This window comes from Oncorhynchus keta, chromosome 13, assembly GCF_023373465.1.
Source record: "Oncorhynchus keta strain PuntledgeMale-10-30-2019 chromosome 13, Oket_V2, whole genome shotgun sequence".
Lineage (NCBI taxonomy): Eukaryota > Metazoa > Chordata > Actinopteri > Salmoniformes > Salmonidae > Oncorhynchus > Oncorhynchus keta.
In genome coordinates, this window is record NC_068433.1 from 1,690,679 (window position 1) to 1,710,382 (window position 19,704).

General features: G+C 45.3%; 1 protein-coding gene and 2 long non-coding RNA genes across 4 annotated transcripts in view; all 3 read left to right on the plus strand.

Annotated features, from left to right (window-relative positions):
- Positions 1 to 19,704, plus strand: part of camta2 (calmodulin binding transcription activator 2) — a 136,083-nt gene that overhangs the window by 73,673 nt on the left and 42,706 nt on the right. Inside the window, 1 exon segment of the mRNA XM_052458900.1 lies at positions 15,460 to 15,611. Coding sequence (XP_052314860.1) covers positions 15,460 to 15,611 — 152 coding nt within the window.
- On the plus strand, positions 15,992 to 18,716 carry LOC127906586 (uncharacterized). Its single transcript, XR_008061972.1, has 4 exons — positions 15,992 to 16,097; positions 16,182 to 16,217; positions 17,180 to 17,641; positions 18,440 to 18,716. It is a non-coding gene; the product is annotated as an uncharacterized LOC127906586 (long non-coding RNA).
- LOC127906587 (uncharacterized) lies at positions 17,817 to 18,429 on the plus strand. Of its 2 annotated transcripts, none has more exons than XR_008061973.1 (3): positions 17,817 to 17,851; positions 18,020 to 18,061; positions 18,356 to 18,429. It is a non-coding gene; the product is annotated as an uncharacterized LOC127906587 (long non-coding RNA). The 2 variants fall into 2 exon arrangements; XR_008061974.1 differs by lacking the exon at positions 17,817 to 17,851 and adding an exon at positions 17,901 to 17,935.

Consider the following 19,704-nt stretch of genomic DNA (forward strand, 5'->3'; position numbering starts at 1 on the left):
CTCCTATATTCTGTCATCATCTGGGGTGTGTGTGTTAACAGCGAGCAGTGTGTTAACCAATGGAGTGGTGTGTTAGCAATCGAGGGGGCGTGGTTTGAGACATGGCGTCCGTGTGACATCACAGCATTCCCAGAACCCCCTTCACCTGCTCCCGCCACTAATTGAGGGTGAGAGACGAGAGGGAGCCGGAGAAGCTACCGTACAATTGACATTTTTTATTTTTTATTTCACCATTATTTAACCAGGTAGGCCAGTTTACAACATTTACAACTGAGACCTGGCCAAGATAAAGCAAAGCAGTGCGACAATAACACATGGAGTAAAACAAACATACAGTCAATAACACAATAGAAAGATCTATATAGACATTGTGTGCAAATGTAGTAAGATTAGGGAGGTGAGGCAATAAATAGGCCATAGTGGTGAAGTAATTACAATATAGCAATTAAACACTGGAGTGACAGATGTGCGGATGAGGATGTGCAAGTAGAGATACTGGAGTGACAGATGTGCGGATGAGGATGTGCAAGTAGAGATACTGGGGTGCAAAAGAGCAAGATAAATAACAATATGGGGATGAGGTAGTTGGCTGGATGGGCTATTTACAGATGGGCTATTTACAGATGGGCTGTTTACAGATGGGCTATTTACAGATGGGCTGTTTACAGATGGGCTATTTACAGATGGGCTGTTTACAGATGGGCTATTTACAGATGGGCTGTTTACAGATGGGCTATTTACAGATGGGCTATTTACAGATGGGCTATTTACAGATGGGCTATTTACAGATGGGCTATTTACAGATGGGCTGTTTACAGATGGGCTGTTTACAGATGGGCTATTTACAGATGGGCTATTTACAGATGGGCTGTTTACAGATGGGCTATTTACAGATGGGCTATTTACAGATGGGCTATTTACAGATGGGCTGTTTACAGATGGGCTATTTACAGATGGGCTGTTTACAGATGGGCTATTTACAGATGGGCTGTTTACAGATGGGCTATTTACAGATGGGCTGTTTACAGATGGGCTATTTACAGATGGGCTATTTACAGATGGGATGTTTACAGATGGGCTGTTTACAGATGGGCTATTTACAGATGGGCTGTTTACAGATGGGCTATTTACAGATGGGCAATTTACAGATGGGCTGTTTACAGATGGGCTATTTACAGATGGGCTGTTTACAGATGGGCTGTTTACAGATGGGCTGTTTACAGATGGGCTATTTACAGATGGGCTATTTACAGATGGGCTATTTACAGATGGGCTATTTACAGATGGACTATTTACAGATGGGCTGTTTACAGATGGGCTGTTTACAGATGGGCTATTTACAGATGGGATGTTTACAGATGGGATGTTTACAGATGGGCTATGTACAGATGGGCTATTTACAGATGGGATATTTACAGATGGGATATTTACAGATGGGATGTTTACAGATGGGATATTTACAGATGGGATATTTACAGATGGGATATTTACAGATGGGATATTTACAGATGGGCTGTTTACAGATGGGATGTTTACAGGTACATTGATCTGTGAGCTGCTCTGATAGCTGATGCTTTAAGTTAGTGAGGGAGATATGAGTCTCCAGCTTCAGTGGTTTTTACAATTAGTTCCAGTCATTGGCAGCAGAGAACTGGAAGGAAAGGTGGCCAAAGGAGGAGTTGGCTTTGGGGTGACCAGTGAGATATACCTTCTGGAGCGCGTGCTATGGGTGGGTGCTGCTATGGGGACCAGTGAGCTGAGATAGGGCGGGGCTTTACCTAGCAGAGACTTATAGATGACCTGGAGCCAGTGGGTCTGGCGATGAGAGTGAAGCGAGGGCCAACCAGCGAGAACATACAGGTCGCAGTGGTGGGTAGTATATGGGGCTTTGGTGACAAAACGGATTGCACTGTGATAGACTGCATCCAATTTGCTGAGTAGAGTGTTGGGGGCTATTTTATAAATGACATCGTCGAGGATCGGTAGAATAGTCCGTTTTATGGGGGTATGTTTGGCAGCATGAGTGAAGGATGCTTTGTTGCGAAATAGGAAGCTGATTCTAGATTTAATTTTGGATTGGAGATGTTTGATATGGGTCTGGAAGGAGAGTTTACAGTCTAACCAGACACCTAAGTATTTGTAGTTGTCCACATATTCTAAGTCAGAACTGTCCAGAGTAGTGATGCCAGGCAGGCGGGCAGGTGTGGGCAGCGATCGGTTGAAGAGCATGCATTTAGTTTTACTAGCATTTAAAAGCAGTTGGAGGCAACGGAAGGAGTGTTGTATGGCATTGAAGCTCATTATTTGGAGGTTTGTTAACACAGTGTCCAAAGAAGGGCAGGTTGAATACAGAATGGTGTTGTCAGTGTACTGTACCCATCAGTTATATTTAGAACCCTGTATCTGCCGTACAATACTACCGTACTATAACTACCATGTTATACTACCATACTATACTACCATACTATACTACCATGCTATACTGCTGTACTATACTACCATACCATACTACCGTACTATACTACCATACTATACTACCATACTATACTACCGTACTATACTACCATACCATACTACCGTACTATACTACCATACTATACTACCATACTATACTACCATACTATACTACCATACCATACTACCGTACTATACTACCATACTATACTACCATACTATACTACCCTACTATACTACCCTACTATACTACCGTACTATACTGCCGTACTATACTGCCGTACTATACTACCGTACTATACTACCGTACTAGACTACCATGCTATACTACCATACTATACTACCATACTATACTACCGTACTATACTACCATACTATACTACCGTACTATACTACCATACTATACTACCATACTATACTACCGTACTATACTACCGTACTATACTACCGTACTATACTACCATACTATACTACCATACTATACTACCATGCTATACTACCGTACTATACTACCGTACTATACTACCATACTATACTACCATACTATACTACCATGCTATACTATCATACTATACTACCATACTATACTACCATACTATACTACCATACTATACTACCATACTATACTACCGTGCTATACTACCCCTCTATACTGCCCTACTATACCGCCCTACTATACTACCCCTCTATACTGCCGTGCTATACTACCCCTCTATACTGCCGTGCTATACTACTGTACTATACCGCCCTACTATACTACCCCTCTATACTGCCGTGCTATACTACCCCTCTATACTGCCGTGCTATACTACCGTACTATACCGCCCTACTATACTACCCCTCTATACTGCCCTACTATACTACCCCTCTATACTGCCGTGCTATACTACCCCTCTATACTGCCGTGCTATACTACCCCTCTATACTGCCGTGCTATACTACCATACTATACTACCATACTATACTACCCTACTATACTACCATACTATACTACCCTACTATACTACCATACTATACTACCCTACTATACTACCATACTATACTACCATACTATACTACCCTACTATACTACCATACTATACTACCCTACTATACTACCATACTATACTACCCTACTATACTACAATACTATACTACCATACTATACTACCATACTATACTACCCTACTATACTACCCTACTATACTGCTGCACTATACTACCATACTATACTACCCCTCTATACTGCCATGCTATACTACTATACTACCATACTATACTACCCCTCTATACTGCCGTGCTATACTACCATACTATACTACCATACTATACTACCATACTATACTACCCTACTATACTACCATACTATACTACCCTACTATACTACCATACTATACTACCCTACTATACTACCATACTATACTACCCTACTATACTACCATACTATACTACCATACTATACTACCATACTATACTACCCTACTATACTACCCTACTATACTACCCTACTATACTGCTGCACTATACTACCATACTATACTACCATACTATGCTCATCAGTTATATTAGGAGCCCTGTAGCTTCCGTACTTTTCTCATTTGCTGACGAGGACGTACACACACTCACAAACGGACGCACACACACGCGTTGATGCACAAACACACAACCACACACACACACACTGACGCATACACACATACACACACACATCCACACACACGCGTGGATGCACGAACACACAACAACACACAGACGCACACACACACACACACACGCACACACGCAGGGCAGAGGAATGTGTGTGTGCAGGGAGAGTCTGGGATTAGTGGATCATGTTATATTGGGACATTGTTGTTGGAGGAACGATTGAAGAGCAGGATACTTTCCGAATGACAGGGAGAGAGAGAGGGGGAGAGAGAGAGAGGAGAGAGGAAGACAGAGAGAGAGAGAGAGAGAGAGAGGAGAGAGAGAGAGGGAGAGAGGAGAGAGGAAGACAGAGAGAGAGGGAGAGAGAGAGAGGAGAGAGAGGAGAGAGGAAGACAGACAGAGAGAGAGAGAGAGAGAGGAGAGAGGGAGAGAGAGAGGAGAGAGGGGGGAGAGAGAGGAGAGAGGAAGACAGACAGAGAGAGAGAGAGGGGGAGAGAGAGAGGAGAGAGGAAGACAGAGAGAGAGAGAGGAGAGAGAGAGAGAGAGAGAGAGAAGACAGAGAGAGAGAGAGAGAGAGAAGACAGAGAGAGAGAGAGAGAGAGGAAGACAGAGAGAGAGAGGAAGACAGAGAGAGAGAGGAAGACAGAGAGAGAGAGAGGAGAGAGGAAAACAGAGAGAGGAGAGAGGAAGACAGAGAGAGAGGAAGAGAGAGAGAGGAAGACAGAGAGAGAGTGAGAGAGAGGGAGAGAGAGAGAGGGAGAGAGAGAGAGAGAGAGAGAGAGAGAGAGAGAGGTGGGTGGGGAGAGTTTGGCTTAAAGAGCAGGAACCCAGACTTCATCAAAGAAATTGGAAATACAGACACATTCATCCTACAAGAAACATGGTATAGATGAGACTGGTTGCCCTCTAGGTTACAGAGAGCTGGTAATCCCATCCACCAAACGACCAGGTGGGTGGTATAGAGGAGATGGACCCACTGGTTGTCCTCTAGGTTACAGAGAGCTGGTAATCCCATCCACCACACTACCAGGTGGGTGGTATAGAGGAGATGGACCCACTGGTTGTCCTCTAGGTTACAGAGAGCTGGTAGTCCCATCCACCACACTACCAGGTGGGTGGTATAGAGGAGATGGACCCACTGGTTGTCCTCTAGGTTACAGAGAGCTGGTAGTCCCATCCACCACACTACCAGGTGGGTGGTATAGAGGAGATGGACCCACTGGTTGTCCTCTAGGTTACAGAGAGCTGGTAGTCCCATCCACCAAACTACCAGGTGTGAAACAGGGAAGGTACTCAGGGCTATGCTAATTTGGTATAGAGCAGACCTAACTCACTGTATTAAATTAGTCAAAACAGGAACATTTCACATCTGGCTAGAAATGAATAAGGAAATGATCTCAGCAGAGCAACATGTCCTCCTGTGTGCTACCTACCCCGCGAGCACAATTATTAGGCGACTAAATTACAAAAATAATTTCTCCCATATCACTTGTTTATTCTCAATGTTTAGAATAAGGTAACAAATAAGTAACTTTCAAAGATTCTGTCAGTTTCTTGGATCTATTTCGCTGAACTTTCGATCAACTTTCGCTGAAGCAGCAACCACAGCCTCCCAAATGCTGTTCAAAGAGGTGTCTTCCCTCACTGTAAATCTCACGTTTCAGAAGGGCTACCTCATCCTGAGTTGAGTTAAGTTACTACCTCATCCTGAGTTGAGTTAAGTTACAACCTCATCCTGAGTTGAGTTACTACCTCATCCTGAGTTGAGTTGAGTTACTACCTCATCCTGAGTTGAGTTAAGTTACTACCTCATCCTGAGTTGAGTTAAGTTACTACCTCATCCTGAGTTGAGTTACTACCTCATCCTGAGTTGAGTTACTACCTCATCCTGAGTTGAGTTGAGTTACTACCTCATCCTGAGTTGAGTTAAGTTACTACCTCATCCTGAGTTTTGTTGAGTTACTACCTCATCCTGAGTTTAGTTGAGTTACTACCTCATCCTGAGTTGAGTTACTAACTCATCCTGAGTTGAGTTGAGTTACTACCTCATCCTGAGTTGAGTTGAGTTACTACCTCATCCTGAGTTTTGTTGAGTTACTACCTCATCCTGAGTTGTGTTGAGTTACTACCTCATCCTGAGTTGAGTTACTACCTCATCCTGAGTTGAGTTACTACCTCATCCTGAGTTGAGTTGAGTTACTACCTCATCCTGAGTTGTGTTGAGTTACTACCTCATCCTGAGTTGAGTTGAGTTACTACCTCATCCTGAGTTGAGTTACTACCTCATCCTGAGTTGAGTTGAGTTACTACCTCATCCTGAGTTGAGTTGAGTTACTACCTCATCCTGAGTTTTGTTGAGTTACTACCTCATCCTGAGTTTTGTTGAGTTGAGTTACTACCTCATTCTGAGTTGAGTTGAGTTACTACCTCATCCTGAGTTGAGTTGAGTTGAGTTACTACCTCATCCTGAGTTGAGTCCATCCTGAGTTGAGTTAAGTTACTACCTCTTCCTGAGTTGAGTTGAGTTACTACCTCATCCTGAGTTGAGTTGAGTTAAGTTACTACCTCATCCTGAGTTGAGTCCATTCTGAGTTGAGTTAAGTTACTACCTCATCCTGAGTTGAGTTAAGTTACTACCTCATCCTGAGTTGAGTTGAGTTACTACCTCATCCTGAGTTGAGTCCATCCTGAGTTGAGTTAAGTTACTACCTCATCCTTAATGATAGCAGCCCATACCAGTACCCCTCCTCTACCTTGAGTTGAGTTACTACCTCATCCTTAATGATAGCAGCCCGTACCAGTACCCCTCCTCTACCTTGAGTTGAGTTACTACCTCATCCTTAATGATAGCAGCCCGTACCAGTACCCCTCCTCTACCTTGAGTTGAGTTACTACCTCATCCTTAATGATAGCAGCCCGTACCAGTACCCCTCCTCTACCTTGAGTTGAGTTACTACCTCATCCTTAATGATAGCAGCCCATACCAGTACCCCTCCTCTACCTTGAGTTGAGTTACTACCTCATCCTTAATGATAGCAGCCCGTACCAGTACCCCTCCTCTACCTTGAGTTGAGTTACTACCTCATCCTTAATGATAGCAGCCCGTACCAGTACCCCTCCTCTACCTTGAGTTGAGTTACTACCTCATCCTTAATGATAGCAGCCCGTACCAGTACCCCTCCTCTACCTTGAGTTGAGTTACTACCTCATCCTTAATGATAGCAGCCCATACCAGTACCCCTCCTCTACCTTGAGTTGAGTTACTACCTCATCCTTAATGATAGCAGCCCGTACCAGTACCCCTCCTCTACCTTGCTAGCACCTGACTCTAAGCGGTGCCCTGAGGTAATGCAGCGGCCGAATAAGGTGTTATTCACTATCGCCACACCCTCCCTCATTACACAAACACCTGAAAATGATTCAATCCAATGAGCTTTGTGCAGCGGTGTAACCAGATCCCCCCACTAGAATCCCCTATATCCCCCACTAGAATCCCCTATATCCCCCACTAGAATCCCCTATATCCCCCACTAGAATCCCTATATCCCCCACTAGAATCCCCTATATCCCCCACTAGAATCCCTATATCCCCCACTAGAATCCCCTATATCCCCCCACTAGAATCCCCTATATCCCCCCACTAGAATCCCCTATATCCCCCACTAGAATCCCCTATATCCCCCCACTAGAATCCCCTATATCCCCCCACTAGAATCCCCTATATCCCCCACTAGAATCCCCTATATCCCCCACTAGAATCCCCTATATCCCCCCACTAGAATCCCCTATATCCCCCACTAGAATCCCCTATATCCCCCCACTAGAATCCCTATATCCCCCCACTAGAATCCCTATATCCCCCACTAGAATCCCCTATATCCCCCACTAGAATCCCCTATATCCTCCCACTAGAATCCCCTATATCCCCCACTAGAATAGAATCCCCTTTATCCCCCACTAGAATCCCCTATATCCCCCACTAGAATAGAATCCCTATATCCCCCACTAGAATCCCTATATCCCCCCACTAGAATCTCCTATATCCCCCCACTAGAATCCCCTATATCCCCCCACTAGAATCCCCTATATCCCCCCACTAGAATCCCCTATATCCCCCCACTAGAATCCCCTTTAATGAAGACAGCTTCTCCATCCTGGAGGGGGAAATCAGGCCCAGGGACATGTATTAGTCTGTGGTGACCTAAATGCCAGAACTGGACAAGAACCTGACACCCTCAGCACACAGGGGGACAAACAGCTACCTGGAGGTGACATCATTCCCTCCCCCATATGCCCCCCTAGACACAACTACGTCAACATAACCAACAAAAATGGGTCTGTACATAATCACTGGTAGGCTACGGCTCATCTCTTGGCAGTAGTACGGTAGACTACTTTATCACTGACCTCAACCCAGAGTCTCTCAGAGCGTTCACAGTGAGCCCACTGACCTCCACCCAGAGTCTCTCAGAGTCTTCACAGTCTTCACAGTCAGCCCACTGACCTCCACCCAGAGTCTCTCAGAGTCTTCACAGTCTTCACAGTCAGCCCACTGACACCCGTATCAGACCACAGCAAAATCACAGTCTACTTGAACAGAGCAATACTCAATTGTGAGGCATCAAAGGAACGGAATAATATTAAGAAATGCTATAGATGGAAGGAAAGTAGTGTGGAAACCTACCAAAACACTATTAGGCAACAAATTCAATCCCTTTTAGACAACTTCCATGTCACAGTGGTCCTTCTGTAGATTGGTAAATGAATAATGGCCTTTGTCACACATGACTGTAAGTCGCTTTGGAGGTGAAATGGCATATATTTTATATATATTTTATTACTGTGAAAAGAATAATGGCCTTTGTCAGGGAGGTGACCAAGGACCCAATGGTCACTCTGACAGAGCTCTAAAGTTCCTCTGTGGAGATGGGCGAACCTTCCAGAAGGACAACCATCTCTGCAGCACTCCACCAATCAGGCCTTTATGGTAGAGAGGCCAGACGGAAGCCACTCATCAGTAAAAGGCACATGACAGCCTGCTCGGGAGTTTGTCAAAAGGCACCTAAAGGACTCTCAGACCATGAGAAACAAGATTCTCTGGTCTGATGAAACCAAGATTGAACTCTTTGGCCTGAATGCCAAGCGTCAGTCAGAAAGATCACATTAGTGACTCAACCCCAGAGTAATAGGGTTAGAGGGGGGGTGCCAACCCAGACAGGAAGATCACATCAGTGACTCAACCCCTGTAATAGGGTTAGAGGGGGGCAACCCAGACAGGAAGATCACATCAGTGACTCAACCCCTGTAATAGGGTTAGAGGGGGGGTGCAAACCCAGACAGGATGATCACATCACTGACTCAACCCCTGTAATAGGGTTAGAGGGGGGTGCCAACCCAGACAGGAAGATCACATCAGTGACTCAACCCACTCAAGTGACGCACCCCTCCTAGGGACGGCATGGGAGAGCCCCAGTAAGCCAGTGCCTCAGCCCCTGTAATAGGGTTAGAGACAGAGAATCCCAGTGGAGAGAGGGAAACTGGCCAGGCAGAGACAGCAAAGGCAGTTCGTTGCTCCAGAGCCTTTCCGTTCACCTTCCCACTCCTGGGCCAGACTACACTCAATCATATGACCCACTGAAGAGATGAGTCTTCAGTAAAGACTTAAAGGTTGAGACCGAGTTTGCGTCTCTGACATGGGTAGGCAGACCATTCCATAAAAATAGAGCTCTATAGGAGAAAGCCCTGCCTCCAGCTGTTTGCTTAGAAATTATAGGGACAATTAGGAGGCCTGTGTCTTGTGACCGTAGCGTACGTGTAGGTATGTACGACAGGACCAAATCAGAGAGATAGGTAGGAGCAAGCCCATGTAATGGTTTGTAGGTTAACAGTAAAACCTTGAAATCAGCCCTTGCTTTGACAGGAAGCCAGTGTAGGGAGGCTAGCACTGGAGTAATATGATCACATTTTGGGGTTCTCGTCAGGATTCTAGCAGCCGTATTTAGCACTAACTGAAGTTTATTTAGTGTTTTATCTGGAAAGTAGAGCATTGCAGTAGTCTAACCTAGAAGTAACAAAAGCATGGATTTATTTTTCTGCATCATTTTTGGACAGAAAGTTTCTGATTTTTGCAATATTACGTAGATGGAAAAAAGCTGTCCTCTAAACAGTCTTGATATGTTCTTCAAAAGAGAGATCAGGGTCCAGAGTAACGCCGAGGTCCTTCACAGTTTTATTTGAGACGACTGTACAACCATCAAGATTAATTGTCAGATTCAACAGAAGATCTCTTTGTTTCTTGGGACCTAGAACAAGCATCTCTGTTTTAGTAGAAAGTTTGCAGCCATCCACTTCCTTATGTCTGAAACACAGGCTTCTAGCGAGGGCAATTTTGGGGCTTCACCATGTTTCATTGGACAAGCAACCCTCCGCCCCTCAGCCCTGAGCTGCCCCTCAGTCCAGTGGGGTCCTTTAGTAGGGTTGCCAGTCCTAAGTTGGAGTTGGGGCCACGTCCAGCGCCAGAGCCTCCACTATGGTGGAGTGGGGGCCACGTCCAGCACCAGAGCCTCCACTATGGTGGAGTGGGGGCCACGTCCAGCACCAGAGCCTCCACTATGGTGGAGTGGGGGCCACGTCCAGCACCAGAGCCTCCACTATGGTGGAGTGGGGGCCACGTCCAGCACCAGAGCCTCCACTATGGTGGAGTGGGGGCCACGTCCAGCACCAGAGCCTCCACTATGGTGGAGTGGGGGCCACGTCCAGCACCAGAGCCTCCACTATGGTGGAGTGGGGGCCACGTCCAGCACCAGAGCCTCCACTATGGTGGAGTGGGGGCCACGTCCAGCACCAGAGCGGCCACTATGGTGGAGTGGGGGCCACGTCCAGCACCAGAGCCTCCACTATGGTGGAGTGGGGGCCACGTCCAGCACCAGAGCCTCCACTATGGTGGAGTGGGGGCCACTATGTTGGAGTGGGGGCCACGTCCAGCACCAGAGCCTCCACTATGGTGGAGTGGGGGCCACGTCCAGCACCAGAGCCGCCACAATAGGGGAGTGGGGGCCACGTCCAGCGCCAGAGCCTCCACTATGGTGGAGTGGGGGCCACGTCCAGCACCAGAGCCTCCACTATGGTGGAGTGGGGGCCACGTCCAGCACCAGAGCCTCCACTATGGTGGAGTGGGGGCCACGTCCAGCACCAGAGCGGCCACTATGGTGGAGTGGGGGCCACGTCCAGCACCAGAGCCGCCACTATGGTGGAGTGGGGGCCACGTCCAGCGCCAGAGCCGTTTTTTATATTTTCTGGGTCAAGGTTCGGCTTTTTCAAGAGAGGCTTTATTACTGCCACTGATGTCTCTCTTCTCTTTATCTCTGTATCTATCTGTCTCTCTTCTCCTTATCTCTGTATCTATCTGTCTCTCTTCTCCTTATCTCTGTATCTATCTGTCTCTCTTCTCCTTATCTCTCTATCTATCTGTCTCTCTTCTCTTTATCTCTGTATCTATCTGTCTCTCTTCTCTTTATCTCTGTATCTATCTGTCTCTCTTCTCTTTATCTCTGTATCTATCTGTCTCTCTTCTCTTTATCTCTGTATCTATCTGTCTCTCTTCTCTTTATCTCTGTATCTATCTGTCTCTCTTCTCTTTATCTCTGTATCTATCTGTCTCTCTTCTCTTTATCTCTGTATCTATCTGTCTCTCTTCTCCTTATCTCTGTATCTATCTGTCTCTCTTCTCCTTATCTCTGTATCTATCTGTCTCTCTTCTCCTTATCTCTGTATCTATCTGTCTCTCTTCTCCTTATCTCTGTATCTATCTGTCTCTCTTCTCCTTATCTCTCTATCTATCTGTCTCTCTTCTCCTTATCTCTCTATCTATCTGTCTCTTTCTCAATTCAATTTGAGGGCTTTATTGGCATGGTAAACATATGTTAAAATTGCCAAAGCAAGTGAAGTAGATAATATACAAAAGTGAAATAAACAATAAAAAATTAACAGCAAACATTACATTCACATATTTACAAAAGAATAAAGACATTTCAAATGTCCTTTTGTGACTATATACAGTCTTGTCATGATGTGCAACAGGTCACAAATCTTGCTGCTGTGATGTCACACTGTGGTATTTCACCCAGTAGATATGGGGAGTTTATCAAAATTGGGTTTGTTTTCAAATTATTTGTGGATCTGTGTAATCTGAGGGAAATATGTGTCTCTAATGTGGTCATACATTGGGCAGGAGGTTAGGAAGTGCAGCTCAGTTTCCACCTCATGTTGTGAGCACATAGCCTGTCTTCTCTTGAGAGCCATGTCTACCTACGGCGGCCTTTCTCAATAGCAAGGCTATGCTCACTGAGTCTGTACATAGTCAAAGCTTTCCTTAAGTTTGGGTCAGTCACAGTGGTCAGGTATTCTGCCACTGTGTACTCTCTGTTTAGGGACAAACAGCATTCTAGTTTGCTCTGTTTTTTTTGTTAATTCTTTCCAATGTGTTAAGTAATTATCTTTTTGTTTTCTTATGATTTGGTTGGGTCTAACTGTGTTGCTGTCCTGGGGCTCTGTGGGGTCTGTTTGTGTTTGTGAACAGAGCCCCAGGACCTGTGTCTTCTCTCTCTCTCTCTCTCTCTCTCTCTCTCTCTCTCTCTCTCTCTCTCTCTCTCTCTCTCTCTCTCTCTCTCTCTCTCTCTCTCTCTCTCTCTCTCTCTCTCAATTCAATTCAATTCAAGGGCTTTATTGGCATGGGAAACATGTGTTAACATTGCCAAAGCAAGTGAGGTAGACAACATACAAAGTGAATATATAAAGTGAAAAACAACAAAAATTAACAGTAAACATTACACATACAACAGTTTCAAAACAGTAAAGACATTACAAATGTCATATATATATATATATATATATATATATATATATATATATATATATATATATATATATATATATATATATATACACAATGTACAAATAATTAAAGGACACAAGATAAAATAAATCAGCATAAATATGGGTTGTATTTACAATGGTGTTTGTTCTTCACTGGTTGCCCTTTTCTCGTGGCAACAGGTCACAAATCTTGCTGCTGTGATGTCACACTGTTGAATTTCACCCAGTAGATATGGGAGTTTTTCAAAATTGGATATGTTTTCGAATTCTTTGTGGATCTGTGTGATCTGGGGGAAATATGTCTCTCTAATATGGTCATACATTGGGCAGGAGGTTAGGAAGTGCAGCTCAGTTTCCACCTCATTTTGTGGGCAGTGAGCACATAGCCTGTCTTCTCTTGAGAGCCATGTCTGCCTACGGCGGCCTTTCTCAATAGCAAGGCTATGCTCACTGAGTCTGTACATAGTCAAAGCTTTCCTTAAGTTGGGGTCAGTCACAGTGGTCAGGTATTCTGCCGCTGTGTACTCTCTGTGTAGGGCCAAATAGGATTCTAGTTTGCTCTGTTTTTTTGTTAATTATTTCCAATGTGTCAAGTAATTATCTTTTTGTTTTCTCATGATTTGGTTGGGTCTAATTGTGCTGCTGTCCTGGGGCTCTGTAGGGTGTGTTTGTGTTTGTGAACAGAGCCCTAGGACCAGTTTGCTTAGGGGACTCTTCTCCAGGTTCATCTCTCTGTTTGTGATGGCTTTGTTATGGAAGGTTTGTGAATCGCTTCCTTTTAGGTGGTTGTAGAATTTAATGGCTCTTTTCTGGATTTTGATAATTAGTGGGTATCGGCCTAATTCTGCTCTGCATGCATTATTTGGTGTTTTACGTTGTACACGGAGGATATTTTTGCAGAATTCTGCGTGCAGAGTCTCAATTTGGTGTTTGTCCCATTTTGTGAAGTCTTGGTTGGTGAGCGGACCCCAGACCTCACAACCATAAAGGGCAATGGGCTCTATGACTGATTCAAGTATTTTTAGCCAAATCCTAATTGGTATGTTGAAATTTATGTTTCTTTTGATGGCATAGAATGCCCTTCTTGCCTTGTCTCTCAGATCGTTCACACCTTTGTGGAAGTTACCTGTAGCGCTGATGTTGAGGCCGAGGTATGTATAGTTTTTTGTGTGCTCTAGGGCAACAGTGTCGAGATGGAATTTGTATTTGTGGTCCTGGTGACTCGACCTTTTTTGGAACACCATTATTTTGGTCTTACTGAGATTTACTGTCAGGGCCCAGGTCTGACAGAATCTGTGCATAAGATCTAGGTGCTGCTGTAGGCCCTCCTTGGTTGGGGACAGAAGCACCAGATCATCAGCAAACAGCAGACTTGATTCGGACTTCGGATCTCTCTCTCTCTCTCTCTCTCTCTCTCTCTCTCTCTCTCTCTCTCTCTCTCTCTCTCAATTTAAATTGAAGTGCTTTATTGGCATGGGAAACATATGTTAACATTGTCAAAGCAAGTGAAGTAAACAAACAAAAGTGAAATAAACAAAAAAGTAAACATTACACTCACAAAAGTCACAAAAGAATAAAGACATTTCAAATGTCATATTATGTCTATATACAGTGTTTTAACGATGTGCAAATAGTTAAAGTACAAAAGGGAAAATAAATCAACATAAATATGGGTTGTATTTACAATGGTGTTTGTTCTTCACTGGTTGACCTTGTGGCAAAAGGTCACAAATTTTGCTGCTGTGATGGCACACTGTGCTGCTGTGATGGCACACACACTTATGGTATTTCACCCAGTAGATATGGAAGTTTATTTCTCTCTCTTTCTCTTCCCCTCTCTCCCCTTTCTCCTTTCTCTTTTCTCTCTCTCTCTTCCTCTCTCTCTCCTTTCTCTGTTTCTCTCTCTCTCTCTCTCTCTCTCTCTCCTTCCTCTCTGTGTTTCGCTCTGTCTCTGTCTCTCTTCCTCTCTCTCTCATTTCTCTGTTTCTCTTGGTCTCTCTCGCTCTCTCTCTGTTTCTCTCTGTCTCTCCTCTCTCTGTTTCTCTCGGTCTCTCTTTCTCTTTCTCTCGGTCTCTCTCTCTCTCTTTCTCTCTCCTCTCTGTGTTTCTCTTGGTCTCTCTCTCCTCTCTCTGTTTCTCTCGGTCTCTCTCTCTCTTTCTCTCTCTCTCTATGTTTCTCTTGGTCTCTCTCTCTCTTTCTCTCTCCTCTCTGTGTTTCTCTTGGTCTCTCTCTCTCTCCTCTCTCTGTTTCTCTTGGTCTCTCTCTCTCTTTCTCTCTCTCTCTGTGTTTCTCTTGGTCTCTCTCTCTCTTTCTCTCTCTCTCTGTGTTTCTCTTGGTCTCTCTCTCTCTTTCTCTCTCCTCTCTGTGTTTCTCTTCCTCTCTCTCTCTCTCTCTCTCTCTCTCTCTCTCTCTCTCTCTCTCGGTCTCTCTCTCTCCTCTCTGTGTTTCTCTGTTTCTCTCTCTCTTCCTCTCTCTCTCCTCTCTCTCCTCTCTCTGTCTCTCTAGATAACCAGTTCCGTATGTCCATCCTGGACAGACTGGAGCAGATGGAGAGGAGGATGGCTGAGATGTCTGCAACCAACCCACACACACAGCCGCCGCCACAATGCCAGCGGATCAGCACACTCTCCCCACACACGCCCGAAGACAGAAGCCAGGTATGAATACACATCCGAGTTTACAAGTAGAAAGTTTTCAGCCATCCACTTCCTTATGCCATTCCTTCCTAATGTCACCCAGTAGTGCTATCTGGAGGGTTAGCTCCAGGTTAATGTCACCCAGTAGTGCTATCTGCAGGGTTAGCTCCAGGTTAATGTCACCCAGTAGTGCTATCTGCAGGGTTAGCTCCAGGTTAATGTCACCCAGTAGTGCTATCTGCAGGGTTAGCTCCAGGTTAATGTCACCCAGTAGTGCTATCTGCAGGGTTAGCTCCAGGTTAATGTCACCCAGTAGTGCTATCTGCAGAGTTAGCTCCAGGTTAATGTCACCCAGTAGTGCTATCTGCAGGGTTAGCTCAGGTTAATGTCACCCAGTAGTGCTATCTGCAGAGTTAGCTCCAGGTTAATGTCACCCAGTAGTGCTATCTGCAGAGTTAGCTCCAGGTTAATGTCACCCAGTAGTGCTATCTGCAGGGTTAGCTCCAGGTTAATGTCACCCAGTAGTACTATCTGCAGGGTTAGCTCCAGGTTAATGTCACCCAGTAGTGCTATCTGCAGAGTTAGCTCCAGGTTAATGTCACCCAGTAGTGCTATCTGCAGAGTTAGGTTAATGTCACCCAGTAGTGCTATCTGCAGGGTTAGCTCCAGGTTAATATCACCCAGTAGTGCTATCTGCAGGGTTAGCTCCAGGTTAATGTCATCCAGTAGTGCTATCTGCAGAGTTAGTACTCCAGGTTAATGTCACCCAGTAGTGCTATCTGCAGAGTTAGCTCCAGGTTCATGTCACCCAGTAGTGCTATCTGCAGAGTTAGGTCCAGGTTAATATCACCCAGTAGTGCTATCTGCAGGGTTAGCTCCAGGTTAATGTCACCCAGTAGTGCTATCTGCAGAGTTAGCTCCAGGTTAATGTCACCCAGTAGTGCTATCTGCAGGGTTAGCTCCAGGTTAATGTCACCCAGTAGTGCTATCTGCAGGGTTAGCTTCAGGTTAATGTCACCCAGTAGTGCTATCTGCAGGGTTAGCTCCAGGTTAATGTCACCCAGTAGTGCTATCTGCAGGGTTAGCTCCAGGTTAATGTCACCCAGTAGTGCTATCTGCAGAGTTAGCTCCAGGTTAATGTCACCCAGTAGTGCTATCTGCAGGGTTAGCTCCAGGTTAATGTCACCCAGTAGTGCTATCTGCAGGGTTAGCTCCAGGTTAATGTCACCCAGTAGTGCTATCTGGAGGGTTAGCTCCAGGTTAATGTCACCCAGTAGTGCTATCTGCAGAGTTAGCTCCAGGTTAATGTCACCCAGTAGTGCTATCTGCAGGGTTAGCTCCAGGTTAATATCACCCAGTAGTGCTATCTGCAGGGTTAGCTCCAGGTTAATGTCACCCAGTAGTGCTATCTGCAGGGTTAGCTCCAGGTTAATGTCACCCAGTAGTGCTATCTGCAGGGTTAGCTCCAGGTTAATGTCACCCAGTAGTGCTATCTGCAGAGTTAGGTTAATGTCACCCAGTAGTGCTATCTGCAGGGTTAGCTCCAGGTTAATGTCACCCAGTAGTGCTATCTGCAGAGTTAGCTCCAGGTTAATGTCACCCAGTAGTGCTATCTGCAGGGTTAGCTCCAGGTTAATGTCACCCAGTAGTGCTATCTGCAGGGTTAGCTCCAGGTTAATGTCACCCAGTAGTGCTATCTGCAGGGTTAGCTCCAGGTTAATGTCACCCAGTAGTGCTATCTGCAGGGTTAGCTCCAGGTTAATGTCACCCAGTAGTGCTATCTGCAGGGTTAGCTCCAGGTTAATGTCACCCAGTAGTGCTATCTGCAGGGTTAGCTCCAGGTTAATGTCACCCAGTAGTGCTATCTGCAGAGTTAGCTCCAGGTTAATGTCACCCAGTAGTGCTATCTGCAGAGTTAGCTCCAGGTTAATGTCACCCAGTAGTGCTATCTGCAGAGTTAGCTCCAGGTTAATGTCACCCAGTAGTGCTATCTGCAGGGTTAGCTCCAGGTTAATGTCACCCAGTAGTGCTATCTGCAGAGTTAGCTCCAGGTTAATGTCACCCAGTAGTGCTATCTGCAGAGTTAGCTCCAGGTTAATGTCACCCAGTAGTACTATCTGCAGGGTTAGCTCCAGGTTAATATCACCCAGTAGTGCTATCTGCAGGGTTAGCTCCAGGTTAATATCACCCAGTAGTGCTATCTGCAGAGTTAGCTCCAGGTTAATGTCACCTAGTAGTGCTATCTGCAGGGTTAGCTCCAGGTTAATGTCACCCAGTAGTGCTATCTGCAGAGTTAGCTCCAGGTTAATGTCACCTAGTAGTGCTATCTGCAGGGTTAGCTCCAGGTTAATGTCACCCAGTAGTGCTATCTGCAGAGTTAGCTCCAGGTTAATGTCACCCAGTAGTGCTATCTGCAGGGTTAGCTCCAGGTTAATATCACCCAGTAGTGCTATCTGCAGAGTTAGCTCCAGGTTAATGTCACCCAGTAGTGCTATCTGCAGGGTTAGCTCCAGGTTAATGTCACCCAGTAGTGCTATCTGCAGAGTTAGCTTCAGGTTAATGTCACCCAGTAGTGCTATCTGCAGGGTTAGCTCCAGGTTAATATCACCCAGTAGTGCTATCTGCAGAGTTAGCTCCAGGTTAATGTCACCCAGTAGTGCTATCTGCAGAGTTAGCTCCAGGTTAATGTCACCCAGTAGTGCTATCTGCAGAGTTAGCTCCAGGTTAATGTCACCCAGTAGTACTATCTGCAGAGTTAGCTCCAGGTTAATGTCACCCAGTAGTGCTATCTGCAGGGTTAGCTCCACGTTAATGTCACCTAGTAGTGCTATCTGCAGGGTTAGCTCCAGGTTAATATCACCCAGTAGTGCTATCTGCAGAGTTAGCTCCAGGTTAATGTCACCCAGTAGTGCTATCTGCAGGGTTAGCTCCAGGTTAATATCACCCAGTAGTGCTATCTGCAGGGTTAGCTCCAGGTTAATGTCACCCAGTAGTGCTATCTGCAGGGTTAGCTCCAGGTTAATGTCACCCAGTAGTGCTATCTGCAGGGTTAGCTCCAGGTTAATGTCACCCAGTAGTGCTATCTGCAGGGTTAGCTCCAGGTTAATGTCACCCAGTAGTGCTATCTGCAGGGTTAGCTTCAGGTTAATGTCACCCAGTGGTGCTATCTGCAGAGTTAGTCTTATATATATATATACACAGTGGGCAAAAAAGTATTTAGTCAGCCACCAATTGTGCAAGTTCTCCCACTTAAAAAGATGAGAGGCCTGTAATTTTCATCATAGGTACACTTCAAGAAGCTAGGGTTAGGAGCTAGGGTTAGTGTTAGGGTTAGGAGCTAGGGTTAGGAGCTAAGGTTAGTTTTAGGGTTAGGAATTAGGGTTAGTTTTAGGGTTAGGAGCTAGGGTTAGTTGTAGGGTTAGGAACTAGGGTTAGGAGCTAGGGTTAGTTTTAGGGTTAGGAGCTAGGGTTAGGAGCTAAGGGTAGTTTTAGGGTTAGGAGCTAGGGTTAGTTTTAGGGTTAGGAGCTAGGGTTAGGAGCTAGGGTTAGTTTTAGGGTTAGGAGCTAGGGTTAGTTTTAGGGTTAGGGTTAGGAGCTAGGGTTAGTTTTAGGGTTAGGAATTAGAGTTAGGAACTAGGGTTAGTTTTAAGGTTAGGAGCTCGGTTTAGTTTTAGGGTTAGGAAGCTTGGGTTAGTTTAGGGTTAGGAACTAGGTTTAGTTTTAGGGTTAGGAGCTAGGGTTAGTTTTAGTTTTAGGGTTAGTTTTAGGGTTAGGAGCTAGGGTTAGGAGCTAGGGTTAGGAATTAGGGTTCGTTTTAGGGTTAGGAACTAGGGTTAGGAACTAGGGTTAGGAACTAGGGTTAGTTTTAGTTGTTGGGTTAGGACCTAGGGTTAGTTTTAGGGTTAGGAACTAGGGTTAGTTTTAGGGATAGGATCTAGGGTTAGGAATTAGGGTTAGTTTTAGGGTTAGGAACTAGGGTTAGTTTTAGGGATAGGAGCTAGGGTTAGTTTTAGGGTTAGGGATTAGTTTTAGGGTTAGGAGCTTGGGTTAGTTTTAGGGTTAGGAGCTAGGGTTAGTTTTAGGGTTAGGGATTAGTTTTAGGGTTAGGAGCTAG